The following is a 19,143-nucleotide window of genomic DNA, read 5'->3' as shown; positions in this document are numbered from 1 at the left end:
GACTGGTTGTACTGGGCAGTTTGCAGGTGTGTGAGTGTGAGCAGGGCCATGCTGAAAAAGAAAAGTCTGCTCAAACGGAAACAATCCTGGATAAGTTAAGATTTAAAACTCAATTCTATCAGAAAAAAAAAAAAAACATTAAAATACCATAAATATGCATCATGTTTTCAACCCTAGCCTGCAGTTTGAAGTACACTGATATATAGAACTTGGTATTTAAAAGAAAAACACAAAAAAAAATTACAAACTGTAATTTTACTCAAAAAGAGGATATTTAAGGGAAAAAATGGTGCTAAAACTTTTTTTCTTTTGTCCTTGTCCTTTTTTTGTAACAGCACATCAGTGCCAAATTTGCTGATGTTGGTGTCTTTTGTTAAAACTTCTGGAGTTTTATGATTAGTCAGCTTGTTAAGTGCAGGCCTCGATGGGTGTTTTGACGCATATTTTATGCCTTATCAATAAAAGATGACATTTGCAGCGTCAGACTCAGGCAGTGCTCTGAAGAGCCAATTTTAAGGTGTTCATATTACAAAAAGTATCCCATCTGCCTAACTGGTCTGATGATGCTCTTAAATGTACACTGGATGGGAGTGTTTCCACATAAACTGTGCATCTCCACACAGAAACGCATTCATAAAACGTTTGGCATTTGCCATGAATGGAATGAGTCAGTAACTCTGAAGACTCTGACGAAGAACAAACTCTCCATACTTCACCGTCTATAGTTAATGATTGTTGGCAGCCACAGCAGCTGACAGATCACTTCGCGTGTCACAAACACAAAGAGCTCTGTGAGGCCTGGAGAGCAGCAGATAAGTGAACGAAGACCTCATCTGCCAGTGAACCGGGCAGAGCTTCTTGCACAGGGACGAGGCCAATATTACTTACAACATGTTGCTCGGATTTCAAGGTTTTCCGAACTGAAACCAAAGTCAAGAGCGCTCTTATCGGGCTACAGATTAACCAAGCGTGGAAATGCGACGCTGCAGGAGCGAAACTGTGCTGCCAGTTTGCCTAAAGCAGCAGAAGCTTTAATCTGGAACAGGGAGTTTTTTCTGCTCAGCCAGACGCTGCGAGTCTCTTGTGTTTTAACAACTTCTTAAGAAGGAAAAAGTAGCTCAGGCAGACAGCAAGGAACTAATCTGCCACATGGATCTTGATATGAAGGTTAAGTTATGGGAGCTTTAATTTTATCATCACAATTAAAGCAAATTCCCTGTATGTTAAATCAAACAAAGGTTGTACCGTCGTGCTCAGTGCAGGTCTGTCCCTGCTCTGGACTGAACCGTCGAGCCTGATAAACTTGGCAACCTCCTGGTTTGTATTCAAAACAATAAGCTCATGTACAACACTGGACTTGACTTAGTATTCACTCAGAATGTACTTGGTAGAAATTACTTGAGTCCGGTGAGTACAATGTTTTATCCAGCTATTATTTCCAAGATCAACGATGAAACTTCTAGCTGAGTTTGTCAAACTAATGCAATATAATAAACTCACATAATTATCAAGAAACTAAGGAACAAAATACGTCAGAAAATTAGCCACAAAGAAAATTCTCCTCCACATGTTTAAAGACAAAAAAAGTGAAATTCTTAAAATCAAATCTGCCTCATGAAAAGTCCTGAATCTATGGATATACAACTGTTTTCCAATTTTAAAGTTTGTCTACAGGAGGCAGTTAAACACTGGAGGTTTTGAAGTTTCCACAACACAGTTTTTTAAGTTGAATACTGGACCATGAACGCTCGCTGCAGGATCACAAATCACGCTCGAATGTGCAAACTCAGCTGAGCACAGAGAAACTTCCCTCCTGAATGTGAAAACATCCTTCTCGCGCTGAGCTCTGCACAGTCATCAGTCTGCACGCTGGAGGTCAAACTTCCAAATGAATAACAATAAGCAAAAGACATTTCTGAGCGGAGGGGAACCAGTCCAACAAGAGCTTTCGGGTCTACACATCTGCATTAAACAGCACAGCTTCTGCCCAAATAACACAGCTAATCCCTACGAGCTTATCTGTGGAAAAATTTAATGAAGCCAGAGGAATTCAGTTCATTTAGCTGTGAGCAGGGTCGGACCCCACGCTGACAACCACTCCATCCCCTCAGTGTCTGGACAGTGTCAGCCTTCAGTCAGCGTGGATAACGTTCGTTCATCTCGGTGTGGGAGGACGAGGTCTCGCAGGCTGCCAGGAACCACGGGGGTGAACGGGGACACACGCTGCTGCAAAGAGCCAAGAGTCTGCGAGAGCCGGCGTCACACTGCCAAGACTCCACCGGCCATGACTGCACCGCAGTTCAGAGTTTGGGGTCGGCGCTGCAGTTTTGTGCCTGAACAGAGTGACTTTGGCACTCTTTGTTAAAGTGGTGGTTTCCGACATGGGGTCAGGATCTCTCCAACGGGTCACAAGATAAATCTTAGGGGCAACAAGATGATTACAAGATGTTCTAGACTTTTTTACGGTCGTTTCTATTTTCTAGTAAAATGCTAAACAGTCCAAGCTCTTCTAGAAAATCACTCGTTACTCAGAATCTGTGACGACATTGCTTTGTTTTAAGGGAAAACAAGCTGAAACTATTTTAAAGACAAGCTTAGCTGCAGCTTGATGATGGCATAACTGGCATTTGGAAATATTTAAAACAAATGATTCAGCTTAGTTTTAGAAAATATGCTCTCAAACGATTATCTTATCTTAGCCTAAAGGCCAGAAGCAGCTAGCCTTGCTCTGTCCAAATACACGTAAAAACGCCTCTGAAACTCACTGACGTGGTCTATCTTGTTAGTTTAGTCTGCACACAATCAGAAATGTAAAAGCAACAATTTGTGGGTTTACATGGAGTTTATAAGTTGCGACTATTGCCGAAGTTGCAGAAAATGCAGCACAGAAGTGATGGGTGGGCAGAAAAATTGACACTTAACTCCCTCTAAAACCACAAGTTGTGCCCTAGCTTCCAGTCTTTATGCTAAGCTAAGCTAATTGCCTCCTGGCTATTGCTGTATACTTAAAGCACAGACTCCAGAATCAGATTCCTTCTTTTTTCTTAGATTTTTTTCACCATTTTTGCCTTTATTGGACAGTGAAGAGCCGGACAGGGTAGTAAGAGGGGTTTGACGTGCCACAAAGGTCCCCTGTCAGAATCAGACCTGGGACACTGTGGTGATATGGTGTACAGGGTAACCATTAAACTCCCAGAGTGCTCCATGAGAGTGTAAGTGACTTTCTCATTCAACAGTGTGCAAAAAAGGTAAATAAGTGTATTTCTGGAAACTACTCCTCTAAACTGCAGGACAGGTGAGCTAGTTTTACCTGAGCCCAGTGGTTCTTGAACACAATCATGCAGGTCTCTGGATCCACCCCTTTCAAGACCAGAGACTGCCCATCTCGGTTTCCGTTGGCAACCATGGAGGCCATCATGGTGACCAGATGAGACGTGGGTTAAACCATGTCATAGGCAGGAGAAGGAGGACATTCCTGACTGCTTACTGGGTGCAACCATAACCACAGGAGGACGCATAATCACAGAGGACCTGAGGATGCAGAAGAAAAAAAAAAAAAACACAAGCAGACATCGTCACACACAGAGCCGCGAAAAGTCGCTTCATAAAACAGCAGCAGAGATTGCAGCGATATGAGCGGTGAACGCAGCGCACTGCTCTCCCTCTGCATGGCCAGACAGCAGCTATGACAGGCATGCAGGAAAGAGAACAATAACAGGCAAAGTCAGATGACTCAGGAGCGGAGCGAGCGCTCGACTTTGGCTCGGAGAGCCGCCCGTCGCGCTCTGGACTTCGGACCGAGCTGTCAAATTGCTTTTGGAATATCTCAGACGCCCGGAGCGGATTCCTGCAGCCCCCCTGACATCGCTCTCATCACAGAAACATTTCTTGACATCACACAGCGAACGACATCTGGGTGTGAGCGACTCTGAATGCGGGGAGTTGCAGATTGCTCGTTTTGTAAATCATTTTATGAGTGCGTTACGTGTGTGTTTTCGTTTCTGGATGACACACTTTAAACATATTTAAGCAAGTGAGGTCTGCGCTGCTCACATATGCATTCATTTATTTATTTTTAGCTGAAAATAGCCTGAGGGTAGCTTCGCAGAGCAGTTCCAACACTCACATTGGCACTGTGGAAATCTGGACGATGCCCACGTTTTCCCCCAGAAAGGAACTAATTTGTTGTTTCCCTTGGAGAGGACATTACTGGAAAGACTGATTCTGCTAAACAAGACTGAAGTTTTCTTTGACAACGCCGGGAAAGGAGCGAGCGCGGGCGCGGGATAACACATCCAAAGATAAATCCAGTTCTCTGCTGTATGTTTCCAGGTAGACGCCTGCTCTCAAAGAGGAAGGATGTTAGGATGGGCCTCGTCTGCTCATGTTTCCTCTGCATGCAGACGGTGAACATTTCTGACGACTGTCATTGCAAGGTCACATGTGCAGTAGATGAGAATCACAGTCATATTCAGAGGATCTTCTTCTATCTCCAAGAACATTCAACCCATACGGTTTCTCTGAGAGGGCCCAAACTGAAGCTTAATGATGGGCCAAAGCAAACAGCTTTTGTTTTGTTAAGATACAAAATGGCACGTGGATCCCAAGATCCCTAAACAGACTGACCTCCTAGCTGTGCAACCTGTCACTGTGCCCGTTTGCAGATTCTGAAAAATACTTAATAATTAGGGATTAAAGATTTATAATTGTTTTCATTGGAAACATCTGGTGAGCTAAATTGAACCTTCTGGCTGCCTGCAGCCATGCTAGCGGCTAAGTTGGACTGTAATTAGGCAGTGCTGCACTTTGAGCTAAATGTCTGTTTTACTGGATAAATAGAATAAATTCTGTGTTTACTGGTGAATAAACAACTTTATAACAAAGCTACGAGTGTGCAGCGACGCTAGCAGCTCTGTTTGGCTGTAGTACAGCAGCGCTTTGAGCTTAATGCTAATGTGGGCATGCTAACACGCTCTCAATGACAGCGTTAACATGATAATGTTACCATTGTAATTGCATTGTATTGCTAGCAGTTGCTAATTAGCATTAAACAGAGGGCACAGCTGAGGCTGATGGGAGTGTCATCAGGTTTGTAGATATGAGGATCGATAGGATAGAAATGTCTGAACACAATTTTGTGCCAATCCATCAAGTAAATGCTGAGATAATAAATAAATGAGAGCATTTATCTGCTAGTGGATGAAACATGGATTTGGATCTAATTCCATAGCAATCCAGCCAATAGTTGTTGAGATCTTTCACTAGGAACCAAACATGTAAGCCTCACGGCAGCGCTAGAGAACAAGTCCGGACTTCATCCTCAGGGGACCGTGAATATCTTCCATCCAATAGACATTTAATTAAACGACTGACAACCCTGGAGCCCTGCCGCTAGCATGGACATGACAGTTCAATTCTGTCTGTCTCAGAGCACCGACACAATGCCAGGACAGAGATAAACAGTCTAACAATCTCACACTACGCGCTACAGGATCATATGGACTCTGTCACCACAGGGGATCAACTGTAAATCACGCAGCAGCTGCATGCCACAGCACCAAATCAGAGCCTGCAGCTCCTGCCCCTACATGCGCCTCTCAGCCAATCACAGCCCACCCCCTTCTTTTGAATCCACTTTGCCCCAGTGCCACAGACACATCCCCACCTACCACAGAGTTTAGGCATAACAAGGCACGCAGTCAAACTTTCACCATCTGCTTTCAGTTAGGAGGAGAGAGTGCCGGATGGTCGGATTCTTGAGAAGGAATGTGAAAGCAGCGTGGAGAGTGTGTCAGATTGCATGTGTGTGTGTGGCGTCTTACCTTCGCTGAACCATCTTTAACAGGGACGGGTCGCAGACAAGGACCTCATTCTTGTCCTGTTGTCACACACGAAAAAAAAAGGAGGATATGAGTCTGTGTGAGTGTCCGTGTGAGAGGCGAGGCGTGGTGGGAAGTGACTGGACATGAGTAAGCTCCTCCACTTGGATGGAGATGGAGAGGAGGAGGTTACAGGGAGGGAGCGAGGGAGGGGAGAGCAGGAGGGGGAGGGAGTTAAAAAAGGAAAAATGGGGTGAGAGAAAGTCTACAGAAAGGGAGGAGGTACAACAGTGCTCACATGCTAAAAAAGCAAGCCGAGAATAAAAATCCCTGCAGGAATTCTACAGCAATATTACATCCCGATGATGCCTCCATCACGAGAGAATAACGGTATCGTCTCCTTCAATTAGCATTGAGATGTAAGTGACATCCTTCTCAGCTGCGAGAGGCCCATTCCTCACCAACACCAGCGTGGGTATCACGTCACATGAGCACGAAAACTCTCAAAATCCAGTTTTTAACCTCACAACACACTGGCCGCATAAACTCTGCAACTCCGCTGATGATGTTTGGGCCTGCGAGAGCTGAAAAACGTGGGTTTCCTGGAAAACGTGCAATCTTTCACAAAAGCGTGATGTCGTGTAAACAGGGAGGGTGAGAGGGAGACAGATGGAGGTGTGTGTGGGTGAGCGTGCTGAAGACGAGTCATCAAACGCTCGTTTTGTGCCTGGTCTCGACTCACACATGCAGTTTTCCTCTGCACATGAACTCACCGGTAAAGGACATTTGCACGTTACTTTCAATGCAAGACTCACATTTATTTGCACGCAATTTCAGGCTTCTTCTGGACCTGCAGGTTGGAGGAGCTCAGAAACTGAACCTTGAGCTTCAAGGCTGGCCCGCACTGTTTCCTGTTAAACACCTGACAGCACGCTTTAAAGATGGTTGCCATGCTGGAAGCCGGCCATCCTCTGCAGATCGCCAAAGCCGACAGAACGGTTGCCATATTTTAATCCTTTATAACTGGAGTGATTATGGTCCTGTGTAATCAGACCGCCTATGTCAGCAAACCGATATCAAGAATGGTTAAACATTATACATAACACAAATGTTACGGGTGCCTCTGTTTCTCCCTCTCACAGAAAATGGATTTAACCACAAGCAAGCGGCTCAGCTTGACGTCAGCTTATTGCAGGTATGCAAGAGACTGCAAGACAGAAATCCCAAAAATATGTTTGGAGATAATCAGTATTAAATAGTTTGAGAGAGCTGACGGCTTTGTTTGTCAAGGATTCATAGAGAAATGTTTGCTACCATTTAACCGTAACATAACAGATTTTAAAAACTGTAAAATATCCAAATATCGGCCTCAAAGATCAATTATTGGTTGAGCTAAAGTCAGTGACGGATAGAGTTAGCATACTGAATTCACATAAGTCATAATTTGGTCACGCTAGCAGGGAAAACCGTAGAATTATTCTTATTATTATCTGCTGCTGAGCCTTTCCTGACCTGGAGATGCAGAAACCAGGAGCGACTCTTTATTTTAAAGAACATTTTAACACGAGAGCCTGATTTTCTGCAGGCGTATTTCAAATCGCCCCGCCCCTCAGCCGGCCTGCTGTCGTGCACTCTGGTCACCTGCTTAACAGAAACTTTAATTTCTGTCTGGTGCCTCTGACTGTTCTTCTTTTTCTTCATACTTTTCTTTTTCAGCAGTTAGCCTGATTAAAGCAGTGATTAGCTCCTCTCAGACAACAATACGCTGGCAACAGATGAATGTCTTGAACTAGGAGCCAAATAGGTTAAGCCTTACTAACGCAATACACCACAACTGAGACCCAGAGTGAGAGTGGACTTAGCACCAGGACCTTATAAGACCCTTAAAGAAAATTCAGTGAGGGGCTGAAATTCACTATTTTCCATCCAGCACAAAAAAGAGCTTGCAGAATAAAATGTGCTTTTTCAACTAATCTGGCGAAGGCCTGTTAGTGAAAGTCATGACCTACATCCTGCTCTCACTTACAGTACCTGCTATCATGTTGTCCCACAGTCACAGTTACCCAGAAGACACTGCTCTACATGCTCAAAATAACCTGAAATACTGGAGAGGCAGAAAGAGGACAAGCAGAGCACATGTCAAAATATAGGTTGTTAAAAATACGCCTCCTGTGTGAGTGAGTGTGTGTGTGTGTGTGTGTGTGTGTGAATCTGTGAGCTGGTTCTGAAGTAGTTTCTTGAGATCTGAGTGTTTACACGACAATGCAGTGTGTGTGTGTATTTGTCTGTGTACACTCTCAAACTGTCGACGTTGCAGTCTCATTGCAACACAAGCCTCTCCTGATTTGGTAATTTCCAATTATCCAATTATGGCAATTTGATAATTACACATATTTGTTGCCTCCACTTCTCCACAGTCAGTCAGTCAGAGACACGATCAACAGAGCAGACGGGGATTTCTCTCAGTGCCGCCGCCGCCAGCTACACTTCATTCCTTTCCTTCACCAGACGTCACAGGGTCACCTCTGTGAGAAACACACCAATGCTAATGCTAATAAACACGCCAATGCTAATGCTAATAAACACCATTCTCACAGTGTAGTTGTTTAATAACTTATTAAGTAATTAATAATTAATTCTTTCCCAAACATAAGCTGTCATTGAGGACTGTGGATTAATTTCTAGCTACCATCTGTTAACGATTCAAAACCTTTGAGGGAGGTCTGGGAAATCGTTCACACTGTTTCAGAATCAGAATCGGAATCGGCTTTATTGTGTGCACATACAACGAATCTGACTCCAGTTTAAACACTGCAGTCAATGTACTGTGTAGGAAAAAAGGATAGAAGACTAAAAAAAACAACAACAAAAGACTGAACACTAAGTTAATTAGCGCAAAAAAAAAACAAAAAAACACTAAACAATATATAAAAAGAATGTTGAGGCGATAATATATCCCATGAAACTTCAGCCAGAGATGCGCGTTAACATCGACACATCATCGGTATCAGCCGATAAAGTTTAAAATGAACATTTGTGCTGATGTGACAGGATGAGAAGTTGATGCATCAGATAACACACGTGCACAGTTGTTGTTGCCATGGTATCTAACTGAATTATAAGCTTTGATGCATTGATTATAACCCTTTCTTCTCTTCCCTTCTTCTTTTGACTTGTTTTTCACGCTTTGATTTATTCGTTGATGTCGGGCCATGACGGAAGGCAGCAATAAACTAAGCCGCTTGTTATTTTTATTATTAGGTACATCTAGCTATAATGCATGATATAACAGTCTCATACAACAGCCCTGCAATAAATCCTGCCATCATTATGTTCAGGTTTTGTTGGAACTGTGTTGATTCAGCTTTATAGTCACTGTGGAGGCTGCAGTTTGTGGTGCTGTTGAACTTCACTGTGTTATACTGACAGGTGCAGTTCATATTTAGCCTGCACTCATTGATTGTTGATAATTGGATGAACAAAATGTGACAAATGTTTTCCTGTGGGTGTTCGGTGACCAGGAATGCACGGACAGAAAAGTAAAAGAAACTCCCAACTCAGGAAAATGAAATAATGTATAAACAAAAGCTGTAACAAAGCCAAGTTCAATCCTCACATCGTTTAAAACTAAATTACTAGACACAATGAACCATTGCTCAAAGCTCTGCATGGCTTCTGTACACTTGCAGCGTGCGGCGTCTAATAATGGCTCTGGCAGCCTTTAGGGGCTCCTGCAGCTGAAATCATCTCCTCCACATCACCACAAAATGAGCGCTCGGCTCATCCTAATGAACAAGGAATGAGATAATAGCCAGAAGTCGTTACAGTTATGTTTTGCCTTTCTCAGACTGCAAACAGCTGAACACCCCTCGCCTCAGACTCCCCTACGGTGGCCACTAAAATCACAAAACGTGCCAGTGTTTGGTTTGTCGGACGACCCGCCCCCTCTGTAGATATATGAGCTCATTCTAAGCTAAGAAAAACACAACAATTCATAGTTTCAGGTGATTGCACAGTAACAAAAACAATATTATAAATATAATTTCCATATTCTGCCAATAGAGCCCCTAAATCTTACACACTGTCCCTTTAAGTAATTATTTATTATTACTACACAGATACAGAATCAAGGCTCAGTGATGCTTAATGCAAAAAACACAGTAAAATAAAATAAAATAAATAAATGATCATTGCACTTTTGATTTTGATAACAGTGGGAACAGTTTTAAAGGTGGTGTCGCATTAAGGGCAACAGGCTCTTCTTCTTCGTCCCTCTCCAAAGGTAAACATGATGACAAAGTGAGAACATGAGCTTGACTATCGTGTTGCATGTCACCGCTTTGCCAAAGCAGCTTCGGAGGGGAAAAAAAAACAAAAAAAACAACCCAAGCTGAAAGGAGCAAACACAGCGTAAACATTAAAGAGCAATGCTCGCCTCTGGGGGGGGGTTGGCTCTTTTTTTATGATCTGGTTTTCTGGCATTGTCAGCTTCCTGCTGTCCCAGAGGTTTTCATGCACACAGGCGTGGTTTGGACAAATAGCTTAGAGGCGAGACACACCCTCTCACTCAGAGTGAAGATCATCTTTCTTGCAACACAGGAGTTTTAAACCTCAAGGGTTGCAGATATGATCCACTTTGAACTTTGCAAAAACAAAACGAGACCAACCTGAACCAGCACTACAGTCCCTCCCTCTCTGCTCAAGGTGGCGCTCACAGAGGAGAAATTTACAGTGACCAGGTGGCAGCCATGGCAACGCAGTGACGGACAGGCCCATTCAAGTGACAGCAGCTGTTGAAATATTTAGGGCTACAGGTGAAGCCACCGAAGGGGCAGAGAGTGCCTGGACTATTTATAGTCTTCACCATCCTCATCCAATCAACATCACAGCAGGCAGGGAAAAAGCCATTCATTCTCTTATCACCGTTTCTATTATTCCCTGCAGCCAGCCATTTATCTTTAGGAGAGAGATTTAGACTGAACTCATGTCCAAATGTCAAATGGACACAAGGGTGACCTCACACGATTGGACACCAATTGTCAGTTACACTATTAAAAAGAATGACTAAAGGAAGAACAATAGTCACACATTTCTAATGAATGACTCAACGGCAAATAAATGTCAAAATTCTGTCAAATACTCAGAATCAGTGATGATGCTGCTGAACGAGCACAAAAGGTTGGAGGCCGTCATCATTTAGCAGCATTTTAGTTTCGCAGCACTCTTTTATATATTCCAACATTTGCAACTATTTAGATGAAGCAGCTGTAGTCACTATGTTTATGTCTATGTTTTTGCAAAAAGGCAGATTATGGTGAAAACCCCACAGAGTATTCCCACTCTCAGCTCGACGCAGCGTTTTAGCATCTTTCAGTGAATTGTTTTGGTTTTTATCGCCAGTTTCTTTACGATTTACTCTCTTCATCCTCGCTGCTCCCATCAGCATCTGTTTTCAGCTGACTGTACCGACCCAACGCCAAATGCCAGACAGACAAAGTTATGAACACAGTGAAGCATTCAGCAGCAAAAGAGACAGATATTTCCATCAGGAGTTGGTGGAGACCAAAAGAGAGCAAAACAAAAGAGAAAAATAAGTTGAAATAGAATAAAACAGGAGAATAAATACTTGAACAATTATATTTACTACTTTAAATAGTTGATGTAACCATGGATACCAATGTGACCAGTATAATGGTAGTTATATAAGATAAACCATTTTAAATGGTGTATTTATTAGAAGCAAAGGAGTATTTTCTAAACCAATAAAGGAACGACTTGGTTGTCTTTGGACAGTGGTGATAAAATACTTTGTTTAAGGACCGGATGGAAGAAAATCCTTTAAGGACTGTTTTTACTCCTGCAGTCTCCGGTGAACTTCACTGTATCAAACATAAATTTGAATTTTCCATAAGAAGTATCCCTACAGAGCCCGTCATAGGCTGTTTCTAAACCTCACGACAGGTGCTGAGTAATGACTGTGACTAGCTTATGAGATAAGGGCGTGATTATGTAAGCAGATCCATGCTGCGTGTCCACATGCACACGAAGCCTGACAGGGTGTTGGCTGCTGAATTCATCTCTAAACTGGTTTCAGAAACAGGCTGATCCTTCCATATTGCTCATTAGTTTCATCAACATGTTCAAACACAGTTTAGCTGGGAGGGAAGAAGAGGAGCAAAAGGGCGGCTCGATAAGCACAGCAGTACCAGACACCCGGAAGGGAAAAACACACCCTCCAAAACCTGAGCTCTGTCAGTGAAGTAGATAAAGACTGGAAGAGGCCAACAGGGGGATACAACAGCCCTTATGCGCCATTGTTCAGATCAAAGACCTGAGAGTTCAGCCAACAGTGGAGATAACGCTTAGAAAGGCTTTTCATTCTAGACGAGGACAGGTGAGACAGTGTCCTACTTCCTGCCACTGATACTGGCAGAGTGTGATGTCATCCTTCACCTATGTGTGTGCATGAGTCAATGCATATACAGTGTGTGTGTGTGTGTGTGTTGACTTCACCACCCTGGGGCTAAGATGTAGCCTTGGATAACACTGTGATGGAAAGCATGTTTCAGAGCATGTTTTGGGGATTTAAAAGGTGCTCTGTTCTGACGGTGGCTTTCACATTTTATCTGTTCATCCAACAGCATGATAATCATATTTTCCGTCAAGTTTAAATCCCCACGTCATGGTCTGCTGCCAGGTACAACCACGATCCTAAAAAAGTTGGGACGCTGTGTAAAACATAAAAAACAGTGCTAAATTAAGAACAGAACCCAGTCAATATATTTGATGTTTGACCTCATCAGCTTCATTGATTTTTTAAAATATCTGCTTATTCTGAATCTGATGCAGCAACAAATTTCAAAAAAATTGCAACAGGAGCAACAAAAGACTGTTTGGATCATTCCACAGGTAAACAGGTTGATTGGTAACAGGTGATAGCATCATGATTGGGTATGAAAGGTACATCCTGGAAAGGCTCAGGTTTTACAGTTAGTGCAGGAGCTTAGTTAAACTTTCCAACCTCAACTATCAAACAGTTTGCCTGGTTTACAACATTGATACTGTTTCCCTCCAGTATTACTGAGAAGCTATTTTTCCCCACTAATGTGAATCACAAAAATCTAATTACTATCCCACAAAGTACCTGATTAAGTCTTACAAAACAAAATATGTAACACAGTCACAGTTGTATGTATTGTGTTGCATTCACAGGCCAATAAAATCCTCTACTAATAACACAAGGTATCTTGTTCCAGTTAACACGTCGTCTACTGGTAGCTCTGCAGACTGGCCTTGTGCTGAAAGCTGTACTGAAACTCGCCCCTCAAATTTGGTTTTACAAAGATCAGATCACTGCCTACCAAAGCCGCACAATAAATGATTTCAGCATGTCCAGGATATGAAACATGGCTGAATCCAGAATGTTTTCATACCATCAGAATCTGCCTTAAACCAGCATGTCTAACATTCTGGAAATGTTACGGAGGACACAACTTCAGCAACACTTTAAACGCAGGTCGCTGCACATTTTTCAACATGTTTTTTTCTGACCCTCACAGGCTTAATTACCACATTGTATGTGCACAATGCGGGCGGGTGACATCACTCCCACTTCCATGTTGCTATGAGGCTTCAGCCCATCCCCGCACTACAATGGGCTTCTGTCAGCGATAAGACTGTGTTCAGCGTGGGTATACGCTATCTCTGCTCCTGCTACTTCCTTTATAGCTCGTTTGCATCACGTCTCACTCGCCACTAAAAAAAAAAAAAAAAGCCATGTTTGCATGTGGAGTGGGAGGAGGAGGACGGGAGATACAGCATGTCTGTGAAGTTCAGACGATAGCAAGCTGCAGCACTGCACTCACCAAATTAACCAACAGGATAAAAAGAGGGTTTTTGATACCAAATGGAGACCATTTAAAAAGCTATGATACACAGATGACTCAAACACTGCAGCTGGTTTTTAAAGGAAATACAGCGCATACCAAAATGCCTGCCGGGCTCATCTGTGTCAAATATTTGCTTGGGTGTGGAAAACTTTGAACCTGTTTTATCTCAGTTTTGTTTTCACCCTTTTAAAGCTAATTCTTCATTTAGCCTTGAAGCGGTCGCACACTTCTCCTATAGGATTTACCTCATCAATTTTCAAGGCAAATCAGATGAAAAATAATGTACATGCTGCTGACTCTTAAACCTCATTAGAGCTGCAACCAACAATTATTTTCGCTTTATTAATTATCTTCTTGATTAACTGACTAGTTGATGATCTATAAAATGTCAGAAAATAGTGAAAAATGTCAAGCAGTGTTTCCCAAAGCTTAAGATGATGATAAAAAACTCAAAGATATTCAGTTTACTGTCACAGAGAAGTAAAAAAACAGAAAATATTCACATTTAAGAAGCTGGAATCAGAGAATTCAAACCAAATAATCGACTAGCAAAATAGTTGGCGATTAATTTAATAGATGGCAAGTAATCGATTACTGGTTGCAGCTCTAAACCTCGTGCACGATTATGTTTTCCTTCCGTGACTGGCTTTCCTGCTCCAGAAGCACAACTTGTACCTTCCTTCCAGTTAATTTCCAGTTCACTCTTGGACAACAGAAGTGGTTCAACCTGATTCAGTTACAATCTCTATTCTTTGCACAACCCGCTAAAGAGAAGCTTTTTTCTTTAGCGACCCTGCTGGGAGTTTGCAGAGGGGAAAGAGGGTCATTCTTTGCACTAAACTGGACCACAGGCAGCCAAAAATAGGGCCAGTGTCACAGGTGCTATAAGGAATCCCCAATCTGAATCTTTCACAATACTCATACTTCTGTAATTCAGCTGAAAATATCATTAACAGAACAGACCATTCTGATGTCCGAATGTCTTTAGCCTAACCTAGCACAGGCTAAGCAGCATGGGGAGAAGAGCTAGCCTGACTCCCTCCAAAAGTCAAAAACCTGCAAACCAACACCTGCAACGCTTCCTCATTAACACACATCTCATTAATTTAATCTGTACACAAACAGGAACGTAAAAACTGGCAACCTCCAAGAAATCTGCTAACAACCAGTTAGCCTATAGCATGTATCTCCCGCTAAAACCAGTAATTGTCTCTCTTTTTAAGCATTTCTGTTTATGCATGGATTAAATAAATAAAATATGTGTTAATTAGTGAGCTTTGGATGTGCTTGTAGGCATATTTCAAGCCGTGAAGACAGCCAGGCTAGCCGTTTCCCATTGTCTCCGGTGTTTATGCTACGCTAGGCTAATCACCTCCCGGCTCTCGCTTCACACTTATCACACAGCCACCAGAGTGGTATCGTTGTTCTCGTCTCGCTCTCAGACAGAAAGTGTTGAGTGAATTTCCTTGAATGTTGAACCACAGCTAATCACCGCCACGTAGCTTTCATGTTGCTAACTTCTCGGGGTCAGGGCGGGGAAGGTGGGGCTAATCCCAAACACGGGACACAGCTGAACCGGCTGTGTCAATGTGGGAAAGGGGAAACAGGTCACACACACACCTGCTGCTATGTTAACTAATGCACCTGTTCCACATACACTTACAAAAAAAACTGCTCATATGGCATCATTTTTGCAATAATAGGTATAAAACACTAGTTAATGTTGTGCTGCTGATGAATTTAAAGTTAAAAAGAGGCCATTTAAATGTAAAAACACTACTCTCAGACCATCAGTGGCATTCAGCACAGACAGCAACAAGGAAGGTGAAGCAAATCCGATCCCAATCACAAACTTGTGACCTGACCATACGTCTAACCGCATTAGTATGACCGTTATTCACAGTCCAGCCTGCTGCGATGGAGACTCACAGAGATCCTGTGTGTCTCGGCTGCAGGTCTGAACGCTGCCAGACTTCCAGCTGTATGAGATCCGAGTCCCTCTGCAGATCACCAGTCATCATGAGACGACTGATTAGCCTCACATTCCTCCCATGCCACTGTTCCACACACTTAGCGTATCATAAATTCTAAACTTCACATGAATTCTTGCTGCAAGTGAGCTTTTCTGTTCAACCTGCTCCTGTTTAGGACGGCGTTATGAGAAGTGGGAGCAGGCTGTCGCTAATTATGAATGAGACCAGACTGAATCAATTTAGACAGCATCAGATTCCCTTTAGGAAAAAGAAACAGCAATGAGTAAGTTTAGCTTCGTTAAAAACAATGAAATCACACTAAACTGCTTCCCTTCAATCATGAAAACCCCGTAATTTCAGATCTTTTATAGCAGCAAATACCTTTGAAGTGGTCATTCTGCTGAGAAACCCTGATATATTTACACGCCTTCCCCTGAGACCAGCCCAGCTCGCAGTCACAGTGCAGGAAAAGAAAAAGAGAGCCTCCTGAGCAGCATTTTTCAGCCCAGCGCCGAGACCACAGCGGCCACATCTGATGATGACATGCAGACGTTTGTTGACGACGCTCGTTCTCATAATAAAGAGCAGCTAGACCAAAAAAAAAAGAAAACACAGTTCAGCTGTTATCACATGACCTAAATATGGGATTTCAGTCACGTCATAACAAATGGCTGGTTACTGGGGGAGGGGGGGTGGCGGGATGTGAAAGTGACCACGACCAAAACCGCACACAGGTCACATGACAACAACAGAACCATCTCCATGACAACTGGACACACTCCTTTCCAAACTTTCCTCCAGCTAAGAGTCTTTCATCAATCTTTAATTTCTAAAAGGTAAAATGCTTAATTGTCCAAAAGTTGAATCAACGTAACGTACGGAGCTGACACAGCTCATCAATTCATTAGTGAATTGTAATGAAAACACACAATTTTGAGTACCAGTTGATCACTTTGAGTCATATTTCAGGCAACATTGCAGAAAGTTTCCGCTTCAAACTTCTCAGTCGTGAGGATTTTCTGCTTTTCTGTGTCTCCTTTGATTAGTAGGTTAAAGATGTTTCACTTTTGGGTTCTTCATCAGACAAAATAAACTATGCGAGTCAGGCTTTGCATTTTTTTCTGCCATTTTTTGGCAAATCAATTAACTACTCACTTGAGAAAGTCACCTGATTAGTCAATAATGAAAATAGATGTTAGTTGAGACATCTGTTCAGAAGCTTTCAAATCCACCTCACAGACAAACAGGGTGGAAAAACAGTCTCTCTGCAGCCCAGTAATAAATCAGACAGAAACTTCAGCAGCTCCTCTAAAACCAGCCTCCAACGCTCAGCTGACATCAGCTGATCCTGAACAACTCTGATTTTTGCAAGAGGACACCTGTAAAGGAATGGACACTCACACACGGTGGCCAGCCATGAATCATTGATGCTGTTTGCTGCGAACTTAACACCACCTGCATTCTGCCTCCCTCACGGTGGATACCTGAGTTCAAAGCTCATTAGGATGGAGCGGGGGCCGAGGGTGTAGCTGCACTTCAGACTTCTCCTGCATGAGGCTGTAAACTGAACTCTGCCAGGAGGAACAGCACGTGGATTTGACAAGTTTGAGGGAATGTGATCACGCGAGTTACTGCAGGAACAGAAATCCAGATACATTTGGCAGCGTGTTATGAAGCAGTGACTGCTTTATTGGCCGATGTTGCAGAATTGTGAACTATGATTAGAGACAGGGTGGATCTACTTCGTCTCTATGGTGAGGACACACAGCGCAAACAAAGCTGGGGAGTAATTAGTTCAGTTTCTCCATGTCTTTTAAGTTCACCAGAAGGCAAAGCCAGGACTGATTTTGGTCGGAGTCCCCCAGTAAACCCTGCACAGACCTCTGGTTTTCCACCCACCCGCACATGTCAATCACAGACTCCGCAGCTGTCACAGGAAGCAAAACAAACGCACACACATGGTCCAACAGCACCACAAACGCCACTGCCAACTTCTAATTGAACAGGTAGATGAGAGCTGCAGCTGGGAACAGGACAGAGTGTTTTTTAGCTTTCTTTCTGTCGGTCTGTCTTACCGTCGGACGGATCCTCCTCTTGGACGGAGAGCGCGCACAACAGTTTGAGCGTCGTCGTTTCAGCAGCTTTAAACCACAAACATACACTCACAGCGTCCTCTCAGGGGCAGCAAACAGAGTCACAGCTCCATAAACCCCCCCTTTCACAGCAATCCGTGGAGGTATCACAGCCTGCGCGTCAGCAGGCGACTTCTTTAACCTGGTCCGGCGCGCGCGCATAGGTGAAAGCGCACTAATCCTCCTCTGAACGCTCCTCCCACTGAGCCCCAGCAGGCCTCCGTCCACTGCTGGACTGTTTGTGATTTTCCACGGCTCGTACTTTCCCTCGTGGGAAATAAACCCGTGGCAGCTGCAAGTGTAAAGGCAGAAGAAGCGCCTGAGTGTTTTTACTGATAGTGAAACAGGTCAGGTGAGATACGCGGATGCCAAAAGCGCCACTCCTCTCAGTGGAAACATGTCCCCCCCAGTCTCCCAAAACCTCACTGTTGATGAGGATCGCAGAATCTAGTTTCTAAAGCACGTAATCAGCCTGATCCTGCTGATTTTGGGCAGCTAATCGAAACATTAAATAAGTTACTTTTATCAATAAGAGATCAAATTAGATAAATCACATTTTGTCACAGTATGTCGCCACCTGTTGGGCAATACAGTGAGATGCAGGACAAGATGAGTGAGAGCTACATTAAAGATTGAGTCTCATTTGTCTTTTAAAAATAGATATCAAAGACATAATTTATGTACAAATGAGAAAGCATTTGCATCTTTTATTCCCAGTCCAGTTCATTCATAAATGTGCTCTTTCCTCTGAAACTCTGCTCATGTTGTAGGCCCATATTTCCCCACACTACATCCCTTCCTACATTTTATTGCCTCTGTGTGAAGCCCTGCACACTGTAGGCTTCACTATCTCTAAATTCAGCTTCTCCGTCCGCACTTCCAGTGGGAAGATGATGATGATGATTGTGATTTCCAGCATGAAATTATACCGTAGAGTTTAGAAAAAGGCAGAACCTGCATTTATGCTTGATTGAAGGATGCATTTAGCCCGAGTCACAATTTAAACATTAGCTTTTACATTTAAGTTAGAATCAAACGTATCTAAAATTATGTGGTGGCGATTATGAAACTGAAAATCTCGGACCAGATTTAAACTGTGGTGGAAAGTAATTAAGTACATTTACTCAAATACTCTACTTGAGTGCAGTTTTGAGCCACTTTCCTTTAGTATTTCCATTTTCTGCTGCTTTATACTTTTACAGGGGCAAATATAACACTTTTTACTGCACTGCATTTATTTGACATTAGTCCTAACTATTTTGCAGACTTATGTTAATAATACAAAAGACTAAATTATGATGTACTATAGATAAAAAAATAAAATTTTATT

General features: G+C 43.0%; 1 protein-coding gene across 1 annotated transcript in view; it reads right to left on the bottom strand.

Moving 5' to 3' along the window:
- The window catches only part of fhip1aa (FHF complex subunit HOOK interacting protein 1Aa), a 32,692-nt gene extending 14,602 nt beyond the window's left edge, over positions 1 to 18,090 (bottom strand). The window contains exons 1-3 of the mRNA XM_041933765.1: positions 17,757 to 18,090; positions 5,823 to 5,878; positions 3,311 to 3,531 (exon numbers count right to left, since the gene is read on the bottom strand). Coding sequence (XP_041789699.1) covers positions 3,311 to 3,418 — 108 coding nt within the window. The 5' untranslated portion in view covers positions 3,419 to 3,531; positions 5,823 to 5,878; positions 17,757 to 18,090. The remainder of the gene's footprint in view (positions 1 to 3,310; positions 3,532 to 5,822; positions 5,879 to 17,756) is intronic.
- Positions 18,091 to 19,143: the final 1,053 nt, after the last annotated feature.

Source organism: Chelmon rostratus, chromosome 3, assembly GCF_017976325.1.
Source record: "Chelmon rostratus isolate fCheRos1 chromosome 3, fCheRos1.pri, whole genome shotgun sequence".
NCBI lineage: Eukaryota > Metazoa > Chordata > Actinopteri > Chaetodontiformes > Chaetodontidae > Chelmon > Chelmon rostratus.
The sequence above is the reverse complement of the archived record's forward strand: the minus strand, read 5'-3'. Positions and strand labels throughout refer to the sequence as shown.